At 37.8% G+C, this 22,384-nt stretch overlaps 2 protein-coding genes across 3 annotated transcripts; one reads left to right on the top strand and one right to left on the bottom strand.

Moving 5' to 3' along the window:
* Positions 1-677: 677 nt before the first annotated feature.
* LOC123979061 (protein yippee-like 5) lies at positions 678-4,913 on the bottom strand. Of its 2 annotated transcripts, none has more exons than XM_046062783.1 (3): positions 4,762-4,913; positions 3,008-3,173; positions 678-2,885 (listed from the first exon to the last, which is right to left on the bottom strand). In XM_046062783.1, exons 2-3 carry the CDS (start codon positions 3,146-3,148, stop codon positions 2,661-2,663), a joined length of 366 nt encoding a protein of 121 aa, XP_045918739.1. In that variant the 5' UTR covers positions 3,149-3,173; positions 4,762-4,913; the 3' UTR covers positions 678-2,660. The 2 variants fall into 2 exon arrangements, with proteins under 2 accessions (XP_045918739.1, XP_045918740.1); XM_046062784.1 differs by having other exon boundaries at positions 3,008-3,168; positions 4,762-4,889.
* Positions 4,914-8,281: 3,368 nt separating this feature from the next.
* plb1 (phospholipase B1) lies at positions 8,282-21,589 on the top strand. The gene is made up of 41 exons (XM_046063304.1): positions 8,282-8,333; positions 8,812-8,875; positions 9,047-9,081; positions 9,821-9,887; positions 9,977-10,025; positions 11,010-11,075; positions 11,173-11,238; positions 11,324-11,379; positions 11,511-11,556; positions 11,655-11,762; positions 11,917-11,955; positions 12,508-12,576; positions 12,773-12,847; positions 12,935-12,995; positions 13,089-13,147; positions 13,519-13,592; positions 13,723-13,766; positions 14,389-14,497; positions 14,650-14,701; positions 14,803-14,883; positions 15,653-15,718; positions 15,830-15,930; positions 16,017-16,098; positions 16,273-16,377; positions 16,462-16,557; positions 16,676-16,747; positions 16,852-16,929; positions 17,058-17,118; positions 17,231-17,289; positions 17,713-17,780; positions 17,875-17,918; positions 18,039-18,138; positions 18,246-18,297; positions 18,427-18,507; positions 19,403-19,468; positions 19,589-19,683; positions 19,981-20,062; positions 20,165-20,269; positions 20,379-20,474; positions 20,610-20,684; positions 20,827-21,589. Exons 1-41 carry the CDS (start codon positions 8,282-8,284, stop codon positions 21,121-21,123), a joined length of 3,153 nt encoding a protein of 1,050 aa, XP_045919260.1. The 3' UTR covers positions 21,124-21,589.
* The last annotated feature ends 795 nt before the right edge of the window (positions 21,590-22,384 follow it).

Genomic DNA, 22,384 nt, shown 5'->3' with positions numbered 1-22,384 from the left:
ACTGCAATATTAGTGGGTGGATTAGGAATGAATCGTCACTGCCTTTTTATAAGCCCAATGCAGTCAAACCTCCTCATCGTGAGTGATTCACAGTGAGTACTGAATAAGTAAGATCGAAATGGAATTTATAGTTTAAATGTAGTATATTTTTGTCCTAAATGTTTCGTCAGAACTCAGACAGCATTTGCTTGTACTGGACTCATTTCATTTTTCTGCTCCAGAGTAGTATCACTGACATGTATTTCCAGACTGCAGTGAAGCTCTACACCCTGCCAAGCAGGCTAACGTCAGAGGGAGGCAAGGGACTCCGCATCATGTATCCAAGGGAAAACAGCTTCAGAGATCCTCTTATCTCTCAGTATCCTGCTGCCACCTAGAGGTCTAAGGACTTAGTTTTACTCATAAGTGGCCTCCCCACACCCAAATATTAACATATTTGGATCTGGAGCACCATGTTTAAGTCAGATTTTGCTATCTAAAATACAAATACGAGGAGGAGAGGTCATTATAGCCATGTATTCAAACACATGTCCCCTATTACAGGAACAGACTGTTTTGGAACACTCTGGCTACAAATTTCAAACACGTGTTCACATTGATCACACACGTGCAACTGATTATTCTCTATTGCTTTAAGCTACAAAGCAAGCACACAAAAGACAAAAACACTTAACCCATCAAGACCACATGTTTATTTAAAAATCACATCAGAAAACTTTACTATAGCCATACAAGAAAACTTTTTTTTTTTGTTAAAAACTACAACCTGGGAAATATACAATATGATAAATGTGTCAGACAATAAAATAATATCAAGTAAAGCAAATAAAAACAATGGCCTATCAATAAAATGGTAAAAGTGAACAACAAAAAATTATAATATTCTGTCACGGCCATTGACTTAAACTGCACTGACTTGGGTATATGGATGGAGTCAGTGTCCTGTATAAACTATTTCTATTTAATTTAGCAATTGTTCAGTTGCCCTTTATTGCATCACCTTGTAAAGGACAGCAAAAAACATTAACTGTCACATGTGAAGGCTGGACCATTCTGTTAAAGCCCGCAGGCATGCACATTCTGAAATGGCACTATGTTACACCAGGGCCATGATGCTGTGTAACAACCCACTCCAAAAATAACCTCAAATGTCAATGAGATTTTTTTTTAAGATTTGACATTTTGATTGAAATCTTCACAAGACACTGATGATATAAAATGGAGGCTCTGGCATAGTCAGAGGACAAAGGCTCAACTTTAAAGACTAATACTCCATTAAAGCTTTGCTTGGCTATGAGTTGTAAGAAACAAGTCATCTTATGACCAAATGTGCCCCAAAGTCTAGGATTAAAAAAAGAGGATGGGTCATCCCTATCCCGAAAGTAGTTCAGATGTCCGCATTATAATGTCTTAACTGGTAAGTGAATGTTTGCTGTAGGTTGTTTTTCCAGAGGTTATCTGTAAGCTTATCTCCCAGTGCTGGCTACTTTCAAACGCTTGCATGCCCCATCCTCTCATAATCCTGTCCTTAAGCCAGCAGGCAACCAGAGAGTGCCTTCATCACATCTCAGACACATTACTCCTCTGTCAAACTGAAGACACATGGCTGCAAGGTACATGCTCCTCATAAGTCACCAAAGTGACATGTTGCTCTTTACATGGCACACCACACAGGCACAGAATCCATTGTGAGAGATGGAGAGTGGTAGAATTGAATTAAATTGTAGGATCAACTGTACAATTGTCTACTGTACAAGAGATTACTTCCACACTATGAACTGCAAGAATTGGACACTTTTGTGTACACCTTAAGAATGTCGTGTCAGTCAAAATAAATGCACATCATGTGAGCCAGATCTAAATAAAAACTATCATCGTCAAACATAACAATAAATACTTAAATATGACATCAATCTGTGCAGTCCTTACGGTGTCATTAGAATGAGTACATGGATTTCAAACACTATTACATTAATTTCACTACCACCAATAAAAGGTAACTGATATAGAATATAACAACTATCGTGGTCTTAATTGCATTCAGTGCTCACCAGTGACAAATACATTGAGACAAATTTGACGACACAGAAGCACAAGCTCCATTAAAGCAATACGTAGAGTGACACCTCCATTGGTTCATTTAACATTGCTGTGCAGAGTGGGCTGGTTGCTTTGCCCACATCTGAATGATGAACAAACTCAGCTCTACTGCCTTCAGTTATCTAAATAAACAAAAAAACACGCACTGATGTTTTTTTTATGTGACTGACCATGTCTATTTATCATGCAGGTGTTTAATTACCATATGGAAAAGTGTGGAGCATGCCTTGCAGAGACAATGAAAATTCTGTGATCGTGTACGAAGAAGTGAAGTTACAACTCCCTATTTGTGTCTCCAGCTGTTTTGGGGTGTGACACATAAATCGGGAAGCATTTTGGGAACACCTATTCACTAAGAATAGAGCTAGCAAACCAATCTTTTAATGAGCAGAGGTCTAAGGTCACAGGCCAGAGACAGGGAAGAAGGGGGTGAAGCCAAAACTTCACTGACCACTACATCAGCAAGTGGTGGTGCGCAGCACATAGGCAAGGGGGTCTAGGAAAGGGAGAGGAGGACACGGGAGTGAGCTCTCCACACAAGTTAATCCAAGGTTAGGGACTCATGAGTTGTCTGAGGGGACATGCTCCTCAAAGCCCTCACTCTCCCTGACCAGTGCCCGCTCCAGGATGACACGTCCCTCCTTGTACCGCTGACTGTCCTCAGTGGCAAACTCGTAGATCCAACCCAGCTTGCTGTTGCAGTTCTTGCAACTGACATCCCTCACCATGTGTCTCCCGGTGAGCATCACTCTGTCCTGCACCTCGCTATACTGGAGGTTCACCACCTGTGGGGTTGAGATACAGGCATGCACACACATTTTAAAGACCAGGACTAGATACTGAATACGGGTAATCCGTTTGATTTAGGAGTAAATGTCACAGATAGTAATCACCGATGCTTCTGTACCTTGTTGAAGAGGAAAGCTCTGCCTGTGGCTCCAGTGAAACGTGTTGAGATGAGCTCAGACCTGTTAGTCAAGATGGTGTCACAGTTGGCACAGGAGAAGAGGCGTGTTCCGCCAATGTGGTCCAAGAAGATGCGCCCCATGGTCAAACCTCTGGGAGTGACTGAACTAAGGCAGAAATATGAAAGAAAAAGAAGGAAAACAATTTAATGTTGGAAAGTTAAATAAAAATAGGACTTGATTATAAACAGTATATAGGCACCTTACAATACAATACCATAGGGCTGGCCAACTTGACAATGTACTGTATAGTGTAAGGTAATATAAATGTGAGAACTCTAAGAGGTTTTGCAGTACTGTTTATAACGTAGTAGCTACGCTTTAATTTAGCTGGGTGTGTGAGGCCATTGTGGGCAATGCTGTAAATAAATGAGCAGGACTGTTACATTGGATTTTTAAGTATGTGAAGATTCTCAGTCATCCAGGTATGGTATATTTAAATTAAGTGTTAAGTCAAAGGCAACTGGGCTTGCTCTAAGTAACCACAATAAAAATAAGGACCAAGTGAAGTTATTTTGGTTTTATTCCTACACTCGCTCTCTCTTTTCTATCTCCTCTCTTTTTTCTTTCTCTATCTTATTTTCTAACAAGTTAGCGAGGCCTTTATTTGTGCATTATGGGGATAAATGGAGAGACCCTGAACCAAGATATGCATGAACTGTGAAAATCATGCACAAACTGACTGCATCTTGTAATGCGCCACTCCATGTCTTAACTGCCTTTCCAGTGTGCATACTGATGGGGTGTGAAGAAGGCAATTTCGTTCGGCAGGTGCACCATAGTTTCGACCAAATCAATGTGTAATGTGCAGTGGCCATAAACGACCCTACAGAGGTTAAATGCCTAAGACCCCCAACCAATCAGTCATAAATGTAGAAGGTTTTTGAATGAGGGGTGAAGAAGAAGCTAAAGCACATCCTGCTGCATTTTACTTAACACTTCTAGATATTGGATTTCATGACAAAAAGTAGGTTGATTTGTCAAGTATTTAATTCACTGGATTTGCCAAAACAGACATTCTGGATAATTTTTTTCTATCCAAAAATTTGGGTTGTCACTGTAATATACTTTTAGGGTTATTCTTTATGGTGTTGTCCTGGGCCAGCACTTAATATATGTACTCATGACCGTTTTTGTTATTTTGTCACCCATGTTGAGTGTTTGTGACCAATGCAGCAGAAATTCAGGCAATGGCCATCTTAATAATGAGGCACTACACATAAAAAACGTAAATTGAATGCCAATCAGCAGAATTTGCCTTCTAAATAATAATAATAATAAACAAAAAGGAGACATAAGGAAACTTAATAAGGAACATAAGTATCATAACAATTTACTGATTTCAAGAGGTACTTTTTGGTCTTGACTGGCTTGTCATGAGGACTGTTGACTGCAGATGGCAGCTGAGCTTTGAATGGTGCTGAAAGTTAAAGCCATTATAAAGAATAACAAAATATCCTCCCTTTAAAAGATAAATGCGTCTGAACAACGGATTAAAAGGAATGCATTTGCTTGTTTCCACTGTGGTTTTAGACATTTTGGCTGAGTGATGTCGTTAAGTCACTGAGTGATCGAAGTCAATACAAGCTAACGTTACGTTAGCCGTCTCGCTAATAGCATAGCGAGAACGACAACAAGCGGAACAACAACAAAACGTTTATTTCTCCTTAGCTCAAAATTACTTATAGCTTCATACCTTTTCAAATTTGTTTCAGTGGCACAAAATGTTCCCACCAGCGATGATGTCACCGATATTTCAGACGAACATCTGTCGTTCGTACCGTCGTCGTCGTGGATTTGTTTTTCTTTTTCAGCTGTTCCTGTCTGCGCTGTGCTCCAACCTAGTATCAACATCCGGTCATGACGTAACGGCCAATGGACGTTCCACAAGGGGTCAGCAGATCGAGTTGTACAAATATGAACAGTAAGTATCTTTGAATATTTATTTGACCCTGCACACAGCGGTAGTACTCAGATCTGTTACTTACGTAAAAATAGCAATACCACAGTGCAGAAATACTCTGTACCAGAAGTAAAGAAGTAAAGGTACTCAATGCACTAATCAATTTCCCATTGTAACTGGTAAATGTGGTGCTAATTTTAATATATAAATACCAAATTAGACAAGTTCAAAATATTTGGGTTGACTCTGTAAATATACTTTTAAGGCTACTTAAAATGTATAAACAAATTCTTACTGATATACAAATATCACAATGTATTTGTTGATTATATTTGGTATTTATATGTTTATATGTTATGAATATGGAAAGTAACGAGTAACTAAAGTTATTAAATCAAATTAATGCAGTAAAAAGTATAATATTTGCCTCTGTGCTGTAGTGGAGTAGATGTACTCAAGTTAAGGATAATCACCTCAAAATTGTACTGCATAATACTTGAGTAAATGTACTTACTTACTTCCCACCACTGCCTGCAGGTAGCACCAGCCTGTGCTTTATGTGGTGTAAATGTTTTTATATTTGGGATTACTACATTAATTACATTCCTGTCACAGAACTTACTGACATAAATATGAATTAAAACTGAGAAGTGCTTTGAATATTTTCAAGTTGTTTTGAAGACATATTCGCAAATGTTTGAGCACAATGGACCAATTACTAAGTCAGGGCAATACAGATTGTGTAATTTCCCTTTGATTATTCTGCCTATAGTCTCATACATCTGTCAGGTGTCATATTACATAAGTTTGGCTTATGTAATATGAGACCTGTGAGCTGAGAGGGATTGGAAACATGATATCCAAATGACAAGAAGCATTTAAGTCTAGGAGAGGAAAAAAAGTCAGTGGATGGTGGGAGGAAATAAGAAGGCGTCTCCTACGCCAGGCATACAGGTGCAGACTGGATGATGCCTCTGAGTCAGTTCAGCTGTAGCAAGGTGAACACCCTGAACAGCATGAGCAGCAAAGTCAAGCAATAATAAAATGAATGATGGCTGAAATCCATACACTTGATCCATCGTTAACATTATTAATAGCACATGTGCTTTTACCACTGTGAAGTCAAAATGTGTGAATGTACAGGGACATCGCCAGCACGTATGGGCTGGATCCCCTGAGGAAAGACATGCAAAGTTTCATTGAAAAAATGGGTGCTGAAATCCTGTGAGATATCCAGATACACACAGACATATACTGACTCTAGTGATGGACAAAAACAGAAAAACAATAGTGACAGTGTGAATGCAACATGTTCAGCTTCTTGATGAAATCTGTAAACTCTTTATTATTTAAAATTAAACTGGATACTAACGTTATCCTTATGATTTGCGCAGTTCTGTCAATGTTATTAATGATGTACTTCAACATGGACAACCCTCTCTATAAACTAGAGAACTATACTTTGCTTAAGAGGCAGAAAATATATGGTTGTTTGAGCCTTTACACCCAAATGAGTTTTATTATGAACCAGAAATGTATTCATTTCCCTGGAAAATCACTCTGGTTACTATCACTGTGTCCACAATCTTTGTCCCGTTCCTTGAAATGATGCTTAATAGTTAAAACAGTTTTCACCTAACCATAAAATAAACAAACTGAAAACAGAAATCTTAGATGACTAACATCTCATTAGATTGTTTTTTAAGATTTCTGTCCCAGTTAATGTCTATACTGACATATAAGGGTCTTTGGTCATACATTTGTTTGGGATATTAGGATAAACAGTGTTACTGTAAAAATACAGTAAACAAAATATGATAGTTGTGTGGTTTATAAAGGATTGTGTGTTTAGTCTTTTTCATCCATTAAATGTATGATAGAAAGATTTATTGATTATTTATAAACCGTCATGGTGAGTTAATGTCTCACTGACCTAGAAGAAATATAATAGACTGTTGCATGAGGCTTACACATTGACAAAAACAGTGCAGACATAGGGAGGAGGTGGTGTGATGTGTAGTTTGGTTGATTATTATCCTGATAAACTTATAACAGGACTGAGAATAAAAGAGCATGAGTGGAAAAAGTAATTTTTCTTTTTACATGAGAAGTGGTTTTCCTCTTCTTTTTCTTTTACAAAACTTTGCCCTCTTGGCAGCTATTTTCCTTCTCCACCCTCTTTGCAGGTACAGTGTACTTTTACAGTCACTGAAAGCTTACAGTCATTCTTTCTCTGAGGCTGAGGGAAAAAAGAGGAGGGCATTGCACAAACCCCTCAGTGTGAAGGGCACTTAGTATCTCACCACATCATGGCTAGTTCTGCAGTCCTGATTCTGGCAGCCCTGATTGGATCCTGCGCTCAGCTTACAGGTAAAGTACAGGGCATTTCACCCATTTTATATGTGGAATTATTTGTTGCAGTCACAGACAATTTAGTGCAAGGTGGCACAGTCATGTGATGAGATCGGAATGATTTGGTAACTGAATAGCCAACCTACTTTAGTTGTGGTCATTTTCACACTGTTGGTTGATGCATGTAATACCCTGATTTAGCACTCACACAATTTGCCACAATGTGGATGAAAATAGGTTTTATCTACAAACTACCTGTTGCTTTATTTGTGTATTGCAAAGTGTGAGCTTCCTCTAGGATTATATGATGTAAGATACACAGTACACAGTATAAAGAAAAGTTTGCAGTATCTCTGTTGTCCATTGTGCACAAAGGAGTCTGGGATGCAAATACAAACCACAGAAATTTTATTACACTGCAGTTTATTACACAGAATGAGCAGTGTCTGATGACACAATCAATAAGTAAAAGTAAATTCAGTGAATTCTTCATGTAATTGAAACAATAAGAAACATTACAACATCTAATCTGTTGTTATATGTTATCAACTGGTTTAACAATAAGCCTTTTTAGATATTTACTATGTTCACATAAGCAGTTGTATTTTAGGGGGAAATGAGAGATCAAATTGTTTTAATTCGTAACTGTTAACTTTTTAAACTTAATTTACATTTTTTAAAGCTGCATTTTGCACATCTTAAAAGCGTACAACTGCAGTTTTCTCCCCTTTGAGTAAATTTTTTTTTACTTTTTTTTTTTCTTATGCCACATGCAGACACGGTTGATGTACGAAAAAATGAACCATCAACAGAAACATTACAGGAGGTAATGTATGTCAGTTATGACACCTTGGTGTGCATAAAATATATATATGTATTAATAATATACTCAGTATTCTGTTCTGATACTGCATCAGTGATAGTCTGATGAATTGTTTTTCTGCTACAGACAGAAATTTACATGTCAATGCTCTGCTCACCAATACCAGCCCCCTTATCCCCGTCCTCTTCAGGTACTGCACTCTGCAATCACTAATCATAATTATCTGGTTACCAGTGTGATTGCCGTGTTTAGGAACAATGATTCACATTTTTAATGCTCTTATTTACTTGAATACATTTTTTTCTGAAATGTGTTGTTTTGTGTGTTAGAGACTGATAATTGTTTGGGAATCTGAAAATTGATTCCCACAGGATGGGAGTCAATTTCACTATTCATCACTGGACTGGGATAGGACAGGAAAAAAATAGACAGGAGTTGAATCATAGATCCATTTTTAGAAATGAATATGTACTTATAAATAAATGCTAATTTCTATTTTTTTGTTTAAAGTAATTCTTCTGTGTTTGGTATTAGACAGGAATTCTATTTTTTCAATTGGGCGGGACAGGGGTATTTTTGTGGGAGTGGGAGGGGACAGGAGTGAAATCCCCTCCTGCGTCTCGTCAAGACATTGATGACATCTCTGTTTCCTGTTTCCTCCCCATAAGTTCACACTCTGAGACCAGTAGATATCTCCGCCGTTTATGTCTTGGGAATTCCTCTCTCACACAGGTAGACAGCCAAAAATAAAATGCACATATATACTTCAGTTATATTCAATTCATTGGATGTGACAACACAAATGTAGCAGCTTCCTGAGCTGCTTAAAATCATGAAGCTGACATATTGAAACCTACAGTTTTTCCCCATTCTCTCTGATCTCGTGCCTGTCTTTATCATTAGGGATGAAGCATCCAGAGTGGTCAACACAGTAGCTGGTAAGTCTATAAGCTTTCCCAACATTGTGTAATTCTACAATCAAGTAGAAAGGAACACACATCTATAATCATCTAAAATAACTAGATTTTAGTGTTGGTGTTTCATTTTTTCTCACTTTTACATAATATTATTTGTAATCACATGGTTGAGGGATTACTGATTTTCAACTTTGTTATCACATTGTGGCATTATCAGATAAGACGTGTATGCGTGTAATTTAAAAAACAAACATCTTTATTTAAAGGTTTTTCATGACGAATCTTAGAAAACAGAGATTTATATTTTCCTTTTAGTTTTCTAATTACATTCTCAAGCCTAGTCCGGGTCTTTGATTTTCTTTGCGTATACCACAGTAATCTTGCTCTGCCACTTTTTACACTATTAGGGGATTATCTGACCATCTGGTTGAAAGTACTTACAGTTTGCAGACAGTTCAGTTCAAGGCCGCAGTCACACCATGTCACAGGAAATGCCAGATACAGAGCACACAGAAAAGCTCTTAGAACAATAATCTTGTAGTTTGATCGTGTTTATCTCTAAGGATAAGAGAGTGGGCCATAAACACAGGTTGTTGACCTTCCATTGCACATATAAGTAATCAAAACTAGTAACATGATTGGAAGCTTTCGCAACAACAATTACCACATAATGTACATAATCCACTGTCAGATTGTATTGTCATTTATTATACATACTGTAGATTAAGTCTATACATTAGTGTCTATGTGTGTTGAATAGAGTTGCTGTCCATGTTTAACCCTGGAGTGATCGCTCAACATGTGGATCAGACCTCATTGCAGCCCAGGTAACACACGTGTGCACACGACGCACACATTAAATGGTATATAGGGATATTACTGCAGGGTGTTATGTGTTTGTGTGTGTGTGTTGCAGAAGCTTGTTGGAGGAAGCTGAGGAACTGTCACTCTCCCTTTCACATCAGGTACACATTAACCCTCCCATAACAATTTTTGAGTTCATCCACTGTAAATATACAAAATAAATAAATAAAGTCTAAAATATTTAACATGGTACTTTGACTGAAAGCAGAATATCAAAGAGCTTAAGTATTCACATGTGCTACTCCCTCCTTAGGACATCTCTATAAAGCAACTCTCCCCAAAACCAGAAACCAAGACTCTAAATGCATGACTAAGTGTACAACCAGTATTTCCTCCATTTTACATAAACATGAAACTTATGTCTATGTATTTCTTGGTCGCTATAGACTCCAGGAAATAACTTTGCACGGCCAAGAAGATTTCCTACACAGTTCTAGAAAACCACAACCTTTAAACTTCAGTATTTGTATGACCAGAATGAACGAGATATAACATAAATTAGTTTTAGAGGAGCTGCTAGGCAGATTATCGGTTTCAATGCTAAACCAAGCCAACTGTCTCCTGACGGTAGTTTCCCCAAATATTGAACTGTCCATTTATCACCTTTAATCAAGTGACAGAAAAACTGAAATTGGAAGAAAAAATATTGTTAGTGAAGAGCTACACCGACTGTGAAATAATATAGTAATTGTCAGAAAGAACAAAGATGTATGATGATCTGAAACTGTATGGCGCAGTGTCTCAGTGTCCTCACTGTCAGCTTACAGAAAGAAGTTTATTCCTGGTTTACATGTTCTCCTTATGTTCATGTGAGTTTTCTCTGGGTGCTCTGCCTTTTTCCACCATCCAGAGACATACAAGTCAGGTTAAGTGAATTTCAAACTCACATTTTCACCATAGGTTTAAATGAGAGTTTGACCTGTCCAGAGCAAACCCTGCCTGATCAGCCAGTGTAAGATCTGATAGGGTGTAGGCAGCCATGGTTCTCAATGGGAAGCTTAAATTAAACTAAATGTCTTACTACATTTTCTGAAACTAACAGTGGATGAAGTTTGCTCAGTTTGCCCCTCCTTCTATCTTTGCAGGTGACAGACTGGAAGTTGGTGCTGTTGTTTGTCTCGGCAGATTCCATGTGTGTCCGTTCACCACATGTAAGATTCCTTGCTACAACAAAATCACATTTGATGTGGCATATGTTTGAGTTAGTAAAGGATGTTAAGAGTGCATAACTGTTTCTTTGTGTTTCAGGTTGATGTAGATGTTAAAGCTGTTGTACAGGAAGTAGAAGAAGCTCTGCAGTTGTTGCAGAAAATGGTATTGTTCTTTTTGTTAAATACAATTTTGCCATGAACAGATATAATGGGGGGGGGGAACTAATAGGTTGGTTGTATGTTTACAGTTGCATAACACTTTAGTTCATGTCGTGGTCTGGAGCACACATGATCAACAGGACAAGTGAGTGTTTTGAATTTTAGGTATTAAAAAGCTTGTATAAACTATATTTACTCATTTATTTTGACATGATGTTGTGATCCTGTTAATTGTGAAATGCCACATGTGATGTGCTTTTTTTTTTATTTTGAAAGCATAAACCAACGACTACATAAAGCTACTCTTCTGAAAATCCTCCAGGTAAAATACATGTAAATTAATTGTATTTCTGTGCTTGTGGCTCATCTGAATCATATTTGGCTACTTACCTGACACAAATCCATTTGTCTTGTTTTCAGGACTCTCTAAGTCATGTCTTGGAGCATCAAAATTGGCACAGCAAAAGGGTGGACTTCACTGCTGTGATGCAGCCTGCCCCAGTTATCCTTGAACCCATACAAGATTCTGTAAGTAAAGAAAAGCCTTTTTCACACACCAGTTATAATCAACAATACTGTAATTAAAAATAAACTGTAACTACAAATAGCACAGCCTTCCTTCCAGTAACAATGCAGGAAATGACTAATGTGTAACTAGCATATATCTTGTGTTTCTTTGTAGGACCCAAACCAATTAGCTGTTCAGCTTTGGACAAACCTCGTGAGTTCTTATTAGCCAAAGAAAAACAATTAAATGTATAGTGTACTGTATGCATACATTAGGCTGTCTGAAAGCCTTTTTATCTATTTATCTACATGTTCTGAAGTTGAATTTATTGTATCTCCGTTGTAAAACAGTGAATTGTTACCATAATCTCTCAAAGCAAAAGTAAGATGGAACAATGATTACAGGGAACATTTATTACTCTGAGATAAGAGATTAGATAAAAAATGTCTTAAAACTTGATAATATTCTCCTACGGGATGACTTTCCCCAACTTTGTTCATTCTAGGTATCTATGAAGATTCTCAGTCATCCAGGTCATAGTTATCCAACGAAGGTTAAAATCAAGGGCAACTGGACTTGGTTGAAGATACTGGAAAAATCTTCAACCAAGTCCAGTTGCCCTTGATTTTAACCTTCATTCTAGGTCTATATGCAGATACAAGAATTGTGTAATCAGTACTGTTTTACACTGTATGGTCACTGGCTGTGCACAATAGCCCCACTTGATCCTAAAATCTTAACTAGTCATGACTTTTCCTCCTTCAGCTTCAGCCATCGACAGGTCAGGCAGAGGTCATGGACATCAACACTATTACTATTCCTTGCCCTACCCAGGTGAGGCATGCCGCCCCATAACACAATAAAAGTGTTATAGAGAAATGCTTTGCAAAATGATTTAATGTGTTGCAGCAGTCAGTACTCAGTCCTTAGACTCTCCAAATCATAAAGCAGACTTTCAACCTGATAGCAAGATTTAAAATCCGATACTGTGGTTAAAACTGCAACATACTCCTTTACACTTTCATCCCAGGAGCGACCTTTCCTGCGGACACAGAAAAATTCCCCCATTGACAGAGACAGCAAAGCCTTCACACTAAAAGATCCTGTAAGTGTTTCAACTCCACTTCTGAACTACAGTCTATAATGACAGCACATACAATTAAACTTATTTGAGAATACTGTATGTTTGCAGGTTATGGGTACTGAGATACCTTGCACGGACCGCAGTCCATCTCCCATTACACCTGCTTCAGGTAAAATATGTTTTTTTAGCTCCTTTTCTGCCAGTATATTTGGGGAAATGTTGTACAATCCAACCAAGTTCAAACACTGTATTCTTTGTGTAGTTCATGAACTCAGACCTGGAGATATCAAGGTGGTGGCCGCAGTAGGAGACTCTTTAACAGTGAGTGTTTCCGTTCTCCTGCTTTTTTTTGCTATAGTCGAAATGTATCTAAAAACTTGCTTATCCCAATTGGCTTGAATATAGATTACTGTAAGACCAGATATACTGTATAAAGAACAGGATGACAGATGTAAAGACATGGAGCTAATGTGTTTGTACTGAATGTCAATGCACACACGCAAAACAAGCAAGGGATGAAGTGCTGGTATGGTGGGAGTTAGGGTAGATTAGAAGTTTTTATTAAAAAATGTAGATTCAAATTGCAGATTGCATGCAACCCTCAAAACTGCAGCATATGCTTCTGGTTCAATAAATGTTTCTTGGTTTCTTGGTACATGGTTTTTCCATCTTACATCTGCTGTTTTCTGCAGGCAGCCAATGGTGTGGGCGCAAAGACAGACAACCTTCTGTTAGTGATTAATGAGTACAGAGGACTTTCATGGAGGTAAGATAAGCTAAAGTACACATTTGTTCTTAAAACTATACATTCAGTGTTTTTATAGTTTATTTAACAGTGCATTTGCTAATTTTGTGGGCTGCATTTAAAACTAACAAGCTGTTTCTTCAATTTTCAGCATTGGCGGTGATGAAAACATTACAACTGTGACCACACTGCCAAGTATGCCAAGCCTCTTATTTTTTTATTTTTTTTACTGCAATAGCATTGCTTAAAATGAAATGACATAAAAATTCTTACTTAAGGCGTATCACATCAAATATCAGATGTCGAGCATTGTGCTTGATAACATCTATGATTATGTGTTACAGTTGTGATACAGTATCACATCATTGTACTTTTTATTAGGCTTCACTGTCCAACTGACCTGATTTATATGTCAGATAATGACCTGAGTCAACCAGCTATTTTAGGATGCCTTTGAAAATCAATTCATGTTAAAAACTTGAAATAAAATGCACAAATTTATCAGAAGCTGTGTAACGATTGCTGAAAGAAGACTACAGAAATGCAATAAATTATGGAATATCATTACATAGGGAAATCTTATTAAAAACAAATTGATACAGTCTACTGGTTTGACAAAAAACATTTTAGTTGAGGTCTGGATGCAAATCTTTCACATGTGGAAGAAGATTTTATAGAATGAAGTCTCATGCTCAGTTCTACACTGATAGCTCAAACATTTAAGCTGTTTGTCAGAAATAACTGTATCTACTGCAAAATACAGAATTCAGTTTTTCTGACCTTCCTCTTCTACCTCCTTTGTCTTTGTGGTCTGCAGACATCCTGAAGCAGTTTAACCCCTCCCTGACCGGCTTCTCAGAGGGAGTAGGTAAGGAGGACACTCCTAAAGCCTTCCTCAATCAGGCTGTGGCCGGAGCAAACAGTGGGTCAGTCATGGTCTTTTATTTTGTTTTAGTATTACTTACTTTGTACTTTAACTTACCTTTTGAATCTTAATAAATACAACTTTTGCAGAACTTATTGCAATACCAGAACAAAGAATGTGCACATCTTAAAATTCGAAACTTTCTGTTTTCAGTGATATGGTGCGACAGGTGCGTGTCCTAGTGGACAAAATGAAAACTGATTCGGTAAGACAGTAGTGAACAGATTTGCTCTTATATAACCTTTGACTCAGCTTTATGTTCACAATTAGCAAATAAACAGAACTTACCTCTTATCTCGTTTACAGAGCATCGATTTCCACAACGACTGGAAAGTGATCACCATGTTTATTGGAGGCAATGACATATGTGACTTCTGCACAGATAGCGTGAGCAGTCTTACCTTTTTTATCAAGATTTTCGGAGTAATTTCATACTTTGCCCTTACTTAGGCATTATGCTTTCCTTATTTACATATGATTGAAGTCTTAAATGGTCTCAAAGGACAAAAATATAGATTTAGGATCTGCTCTGTAATTGTCACATTGAATGCCATGATCATCCAAAACATTACAAGCAATTTGTTTTACAGCAACAGCTAACAATTATGATCTTTATTAATCAATCTGTGGATCATTTTATCAATGAACTGATTAATTGTTTTGTCAATAAAGAGTCAGACAATAGTGGAAAATGCACACACAGAATCCCAGAGCCAAATGTGGCATATGCAAATTGCTTGTTTTGTTCAATCAACAGTCCAAAACCATCATAAAAGAAACAGAAAACCAGCAAATCCTAATATTTGAGAACCTGAAACCAGCAAATGTTCAGCATATTTGCTTGAAAGAAATCTAACTCAAATGACTAATTAATATTTATCTATACTTATCCTGTGCAATTATATGTATTTCTACACCGTGCAACTACCTCCTGTAATGTTCCTTCACATTTCTATTATAGTTTGTATTTTTTGATTCTGTTTTATTTCATGTATATGTTGTGTTGTATCTGGAGCTGCTGTAACAAGTGAATTTCACCAGTGTGGGATCAATAAAGTCTATATTCTCTTATTTAATCTTATCTCATCTTATCTTAAAGCAGTTGTTGATTGTGATTACAGTCAATTTTCTCTTGTCTTGTGTGCTTTTCCCACAGGTCTTTTTTTCACCCAGGAATGTGGTCAGTCGTATCCGCCAAGCTCTGGACATCCTACATAGTGAAGTATGTTTACATCTTCTTGCACAAACATACAACCTCACTGATGGTTTGCAAGTTCAAAGTCACAATCCAATTTACATACTGCCTACAAACTTTATGTTTTGTGTCATCCAGGTGCCTCGCGCCATGGTCAATCTGGTAGAGCTGTTAAATGTTGTACCATTGCGGGATCTGCACAAAGATAAAGGTTTGGGCTGCCCCACCTGGTTTGTAAAGTGAGTGATTTTTGGTTTTGTAAGACCAACACTTTGACCAAAAAACTTCAAGTCATCATTTAACAGTTTTGATGTTTATGTTTCAGTTTAGTTTGCCCCTGTGTACTGAAGCCTAAAGAGGGATCCTCTGAACTCCAGAAGGTCAATGAGATCAATAAAGCCTATCAGGTACAAGACTAAAGGATGCTAAAATAAAGACACATTTTAACCACCATTTTAAAGGCTAAATCATCATCGTCATCATCATCATGACATTGTCAACTGAAAAAAAAATCACTGAAAGTCAAGTCGAAACACTTCTTCTTTTTTTGGTCTTTATCTGTTGGCTGTCTTTCTGTCCAGCATGCTATGAAAGAGCTGATTGACTCTGGGCGGTATAACACACACGATAACTTCACTGTGGTAGTGCAGCCATTCATCAGGGAGGTCGTCCTTCCCACTTTAAAGGTAAGAGCTGACACACCTGAAACAATAAATATTCCTTGTGTTTTCGTTTATTTATCTCTAACTCTTGTCCCTTCTCTTTAAAAGGATGGCCGGCCTGATCGCTCATACTTTTCACCTGACTGTTTTCACCTCAGCCAGAAATCTCACACTCTCATGGCTCGGGCTCTTTGGAACAACATGGTAGGATGGTTTGCTTTATTACAAGACTTTTCCTACATTTGTATTTTGACACTTGGTGGTTTTAATTGTACTTTTACAGTGATCAAAAAATAAATCCCTTACTTTCAAAATTTGTTAGTTAGAGGCAGTGGGCAACAAGACTTTTACACAAGACTTCACAGCTGGCATTGCTCTGAAGTGTCCCTCTGAGGTAACTTTGCACTCAGCAACATTAAACAATTGACCAAACACTACACATTATATGTTTTATAATTTCTTTGTATATTAATGTGTTTTTGAATATTTGTCCATCAGACCAACCCATTTTTTAGGACTGCTGTCAACAGCAACTACACCTTTCCAGGCCCTCCCCCCACTCCTGCTCCTGTGAAAGTACGTCATAGTTTATGTCTTTCATGCATAGCTCAACTTTCGAATGGAAAGTAATTATTATCTATATGTGATACCAAGTTATAGATGATATCTATAAGAACCTAAATTACGTCTCTGTCATTCTTTAGAACTGGGGCAGTGACTTTTCCTGTGTTAACACAGCTCCATCCAACTCTGTGCCCACGTCAGGTAAGTGTTTAAGGTGTTACTTATGTATTACCTAAAGGGAAATAGAAAGGTAAGATGTTAAATATGCTCCTGAATGCTCTTGTTTAATATGCTCATGTTTTTCTTTTGTTAGCTCACAGGTTACGACCAGCAGACATAAAAGTGGTGGCTGCTTTAGGAGACTCTATAACGGTAGGTTATAACTGTATAGACAGAATGTGACTATGGATTTTGTAAAGGATAATGTGGCAACTGCTGGGTAGTCTAATAATTTGTTATAGTGTAAAAAATTTCTTCTAAACAGTTTGATAAAAAATATCTAATCTCTATCTAAAATAAAATTTGCTTGACATGCCAGAAAATATAATAACGTCCTATTATAACAATGTGCAGGAATGAAGTTCTGTGTGTTTTTATAATGCTAAGTAATACAATATAAATTTGTAATTATGGCCCTACTGGTGGATCCACGGTGTTAGCCCATACTTTTTCTTAAGTACCTATTAATCAAGTTAATGGACAAGCTGGGAGAGCATTTTCAGTGTAATGGGTCAGCAAAAGGAGAATGTGTCTGTAAATGATTGAAGAGTATAACCATCTTTTCGTGGTACGCAGGCCGGCTTTGGTGCTAAGGCAAAGAATCTGCTGCAGCTAAAAACTGAGTACAGAGGGGTGTCATGGAGGTGAGAGACCACGCACAAACTATGTACATAAAAAAGCTGTGTACATTGCATTGTGATAATTTTATTTATTGTTGGTTTGTTTTTCATTAACAAGCATTGGTGGAGATCAATCTCTTGAGACTGTCACAACATTACCTAGTAAGTCTCCTTCTTTCTTGATGTTTAATGCACATTAGCACCACTAGATGGCAGAGTTGGACTGTAACAAAACTAGTGTTTTTGTCTCTTGTGCAGTAATTTCCCTGTTTTTTTCATCAGATATCCTTAAGAAGTTCAACCCTAAAATCAAAGGAGTGTCAAAGGGACAGGGGAAATGGCAGACTGGCTTCAACATGGCTGTATCTGGAGCTAAAATATCGTTAGTTCTCGCTTTTCTTCGATCTGTCATCAGCTTTGCAAACGGTAGGTTACTACTGTATGTTTTAACCATTTTGTGCACTCATGAAAATCTCTAATTTCATACAGAGGAATCCCAGGGCAGATCAGAAGCCTGATTGATACCATGAAAAATGACTCTGTGAGTTTAATTAATTGCACCATACCCATGCATGCCATATTTTAATGTGCAAGAAAAAAATTGTAATCTTTGTTCCATCTCTCTATCTCTTTCTTTCTGATTCCTTCTCCATCCTTTTAATGGAAATAGACGGTGGATTTTGAGAATGACTGGAAGTTGGTGACCCTCTTCATTGGAGGCAATGACCTATGTCAGTACTGCAATGACCGTGTAAGTTGCTTTAGGAAGTCATCACAGGAAATGCTGGGTGATCCAAAGGATGAAGGACATTTTCAAAGCACTCCCCTCAGTAAAGCCGGTCTCCCACCACAGCACAGTGGTTAAACATCCCATAGTGTTGTTTGATGCGCTGTGTATAGAGCCGTCTCATGATATCACTCTCCAAATGGGACGATGCACTGGAGCAGAATAATCAAGCTTTGTGAATAGCCCTCCCTTAATTGTTTTATTGTGTCAGAGTAAGATGAGAGCAGACATGGTATCTTTTCAATGAGCACATTCTGTCACTTTACCCCTCCAACACAAAACACCCCCCTGCCTCCTCTATATCAGCCTCTGTCTGCATCAAACAAGCACATGGGGCACAGTGACAGGCCTTGTTCTCTAAGAGGCATAAACAACACAGAGGTCAACCCAGACTCTCTTCATCCTGTCACTGTCTCACTCCCCTCACTTCTTCTCCTTTTCTCATTTTGCCTCCATTTCCCCCTCTCTCTCTTTCTCTCTCTCTTTCTCTCTCAATATATTACTCTCCTCGCTCTCCACTGACAGGGTAGTCTCTTTTAATGTTTGTGCTTTGAAGCAGAATATCCAAGCCCAGCATCAATTTAAGATAAGCTCTGAGACTGTGGTAGTGACAGCTTAGGGTTAGTTGTGGCACGTACGCTCCTCCATGTTGCATGGCGTCGTCTCTTTTGGTAAATTTGTGCTTTTTAGTTACAAACTTGGCCAGTTTCCCTGAAATATGCCTTAAATATTCTGCTTTTCTCTGGCCACAACAGAGAACAGCTGGTAATGAAAAAAACTATGTGTGTTCACTCTGAATTAATAAAATGCCTTGTACATTGTGTGTAATCTTATTATTCTTTTGGTCTCAAAACCACAGGCCTCTTTGTCACCTCAGAACTACAGCCATCATATGATGACCAGCTTGGATATGCTCTACAAAGAGGTAAAATTATGTTATTAACTAAGCCAATTACAGTTAATTATGCAATTCACATTTTCTAACCTTCTGAATTTTACTTTTAAAGTAAATAAAAATCGTGTTTTTCTTGCTTTCTGGCCGTAGGTTCCCAGGACGATTGTCAACGTCTTGGAGATCCTGGAAATTGAAGGCCTTCGCAGGATCAAAAGGGATAGTCTTGGCTGCAGTGTGTTACAAAAGTACGCTCATTGATCCACTCATGCTCAATCAATTCTACATGAAGACCACTGAGTCCAAGGCAGACTGCTTTGAACCAACAGCACTTCTCTTAGTATTGATTGAATACTAGTCAATACAGCAAGAAATATAATAACTTGGAGTTTATTAAAGCATACTCATCCCTGAATCAATGACAAATCCAATGTTTTACAGTGCAAAAGATAGCATTATGCATCAGTCAGTAATGATTATAAAAGCCTAACCCTTAAAAGCATTTTATTTCCCCAAATCAGCTTATACTTCACCTTTCTCCTCAGGTATGTCTGCCCGTGCTTCTTGTTAGCAGGAGAGGACTCCCCAGAGCTGGCTGAAGTAAAACGGATCAATCGAGAGCTACAGGTTAGCAGACAGGAACAGTGAAGCCAAAATGTGGGACCAACATCTAGTTAAAGTCCCCCTCTACTTTGCACAGTGACAATACAAGGATGTTCTTTCTTTCAGGTTGAGACAGAAAAATTGGTGTACGGAGGCCGCTATGATGACAGAGAGGACTTTGCTGTGGTCGCACAGCCCTTTTTTAAGAACTCCATTGTTCCTTTGAATGCTGTAAGCCCTCCGTGCACCCCCAAACCTACATTACACTCACAGTAACAGGCCCTTTCCCTCAAAGCACGTAATTCCTAAAAACACTGATGTTGTATTATTTCTTCTCCAGGACGGCAGACCTGACACCACCTACTTTTCTGAGGACTGTTTCCACTTCAGTGAACGGGGACATGCTGACATGGCTGCAGCTCTGTGGAATAACATGGTGAGTCTGGCAAAGCAGACAGTAAAAGGCTAACTGTATTTGACAGGGGAAAGCTTTTGGATAAGTCTTTCTAAATTAGCCCATCTCACTGCAACTTCATGGGTTGAGCAAAGATGTACTCTGTTTTAACTCTAGTTGGAGCCAGTGGGTAAAAAACAGACATACAACAATTTCACAAATGCCAGAAATAACATCAAGTGCCCCACTGAGGTAAGAAAACAGCCACACAAGCATTTCTCAAATGCTGCTGCTGACATTTGTGGTTTATCTGTACAATTTGTGCATATTGGCACAAATGGTTCATAAAAGTGAATGTGATTGAATAGAAGACCTTCCTTCTTGTGCATTCCAGGAGCATCCTTACATCTTCACAAAGGTGAACAGCCTACCCAGTCTGACCACTACAACAGCACCCAGAACAGACAGCACAGCTTTACCTCACAGCTCCTCAGCACCCACAGCGCACAGCACAGGCCAGCCACTCACCTCTGATTGCACGGACCATGTGCCAGTATGGCTCGCTGCTGTGCTGGCCGTATTGGGTCTTCTGATTGGCTGGGCTGTCACCTGGCTCCTCCTCTCCTGCAGAACCAAGAGAAGCAAGAAGATGATGATTGCTGCAGTGGAGATGAAGGGCAGTGCGTTTTAAAGTGCTACTTACTGTGTTTTTGCACTGGACTATTCAACGTAACAGAACCAAGAACTACAAAACAACACTGCAATATTTAAAGTGATTGTAGAAGGCATATTCTTTGTGGTGACAATAAAGCAGTTTTTCATAAGAAGACATGATAAGATAGCCCTGTCTGCTTTGAATATAGAAGTTAATTATTGACCTTGAACCACAGAAAATATTACTGGATGCAGAAGTGGAAAAGGTACACCAGACATTACTTAAGGAAAGCAATGAATAAGACAACTGAATCACACTCCATTACAACTCCTGCATACAAACCTATTATATTTAATTTTATTAAAATAAAAATGTATTTTGTGTAATAATAAATAATGGAAAGACAATGTAATTAAGCATTCTTTCTGTTAAAAAATATTCTTGCTTTTGATTGTAACAAAAATGTTTTTTTTGGTTATTTGGAATAAATAATTTGAAATAATTCATATAAACAGTAATCTAGTGTGACTGCTCAAGTGAACAACCAGACACCAACCAGTCTTGACATGTTGTAGCCTGCCTGTCCAGGCAATCATCACCATTACACATTAATGGTATTTATTTTAGAAAAGAAATACAAATATCACCATATCATAAAAAATACAAACCAACCATGCACAAATGATTCTACTTGGAGCACAGAGCACATATGCCTACATGTATTACCTTAATCATCACCATCATTGAGACAGACTACTGATAAACATAAAAAAGGATATTTTATGACCTCCTCACAGTGATGAAAGCCACCGAGTGCTTTTGGTAATTATGTCACAAGCATACAGAGGTGAGATGTACATTTACTCAAGTATTTAGAGGTATTTGTACTTTACTTGAGTTTTTCATTTTGTGCTATTTCATAATTATATTCCACTACATTTCAGAGGGCAATATTCTACTCTTTACTGCAGCACATGATCACTATATTTTTGTACAGACCCAAAAGTATATAAGTATAGTTAGAATTAGCTCCACCTTAACTGGTAACAGTTAAGGTGGAGCTAATATAAGTCTTACAGTGGGATTCGACTTCTATTACTTTTTCATTCATTTATTCAGTACGTTTTGCTGATAATATTTTTGTAGTTTTCACAATTTTATAAATGCATAAATGCTTTTGCTTGTAAATTAGTATGTTTACATTGTACTATGAGTAGTACAACTTACAGGCCTATACTTCTCCCAACACTGTAAACATAAACACAAATTGTGTTTTAGATCTCTTTCAAAATAATAA

This window comes from Micropterus dolomieu, linkage group LG11, assembly GCF_021292245.1.
Source record: "Micropterus dolomieu isolate WLL.071019.BEF.003 ecotype Adirondacks linkage group LG11, ASM2129224v1, whole genome shotgun sequence".
Taxonomy (NCBI): domain Eukaryota; kingdom Metazoa; phylum Chordata; class Actinopteri; order Centrarchiformes; family Centrarchidae; genus Micropterus; species Micropterus dolomieu.
This window is presented reverse-complemented; position numbering and strand designations above follow the sequence as displayed.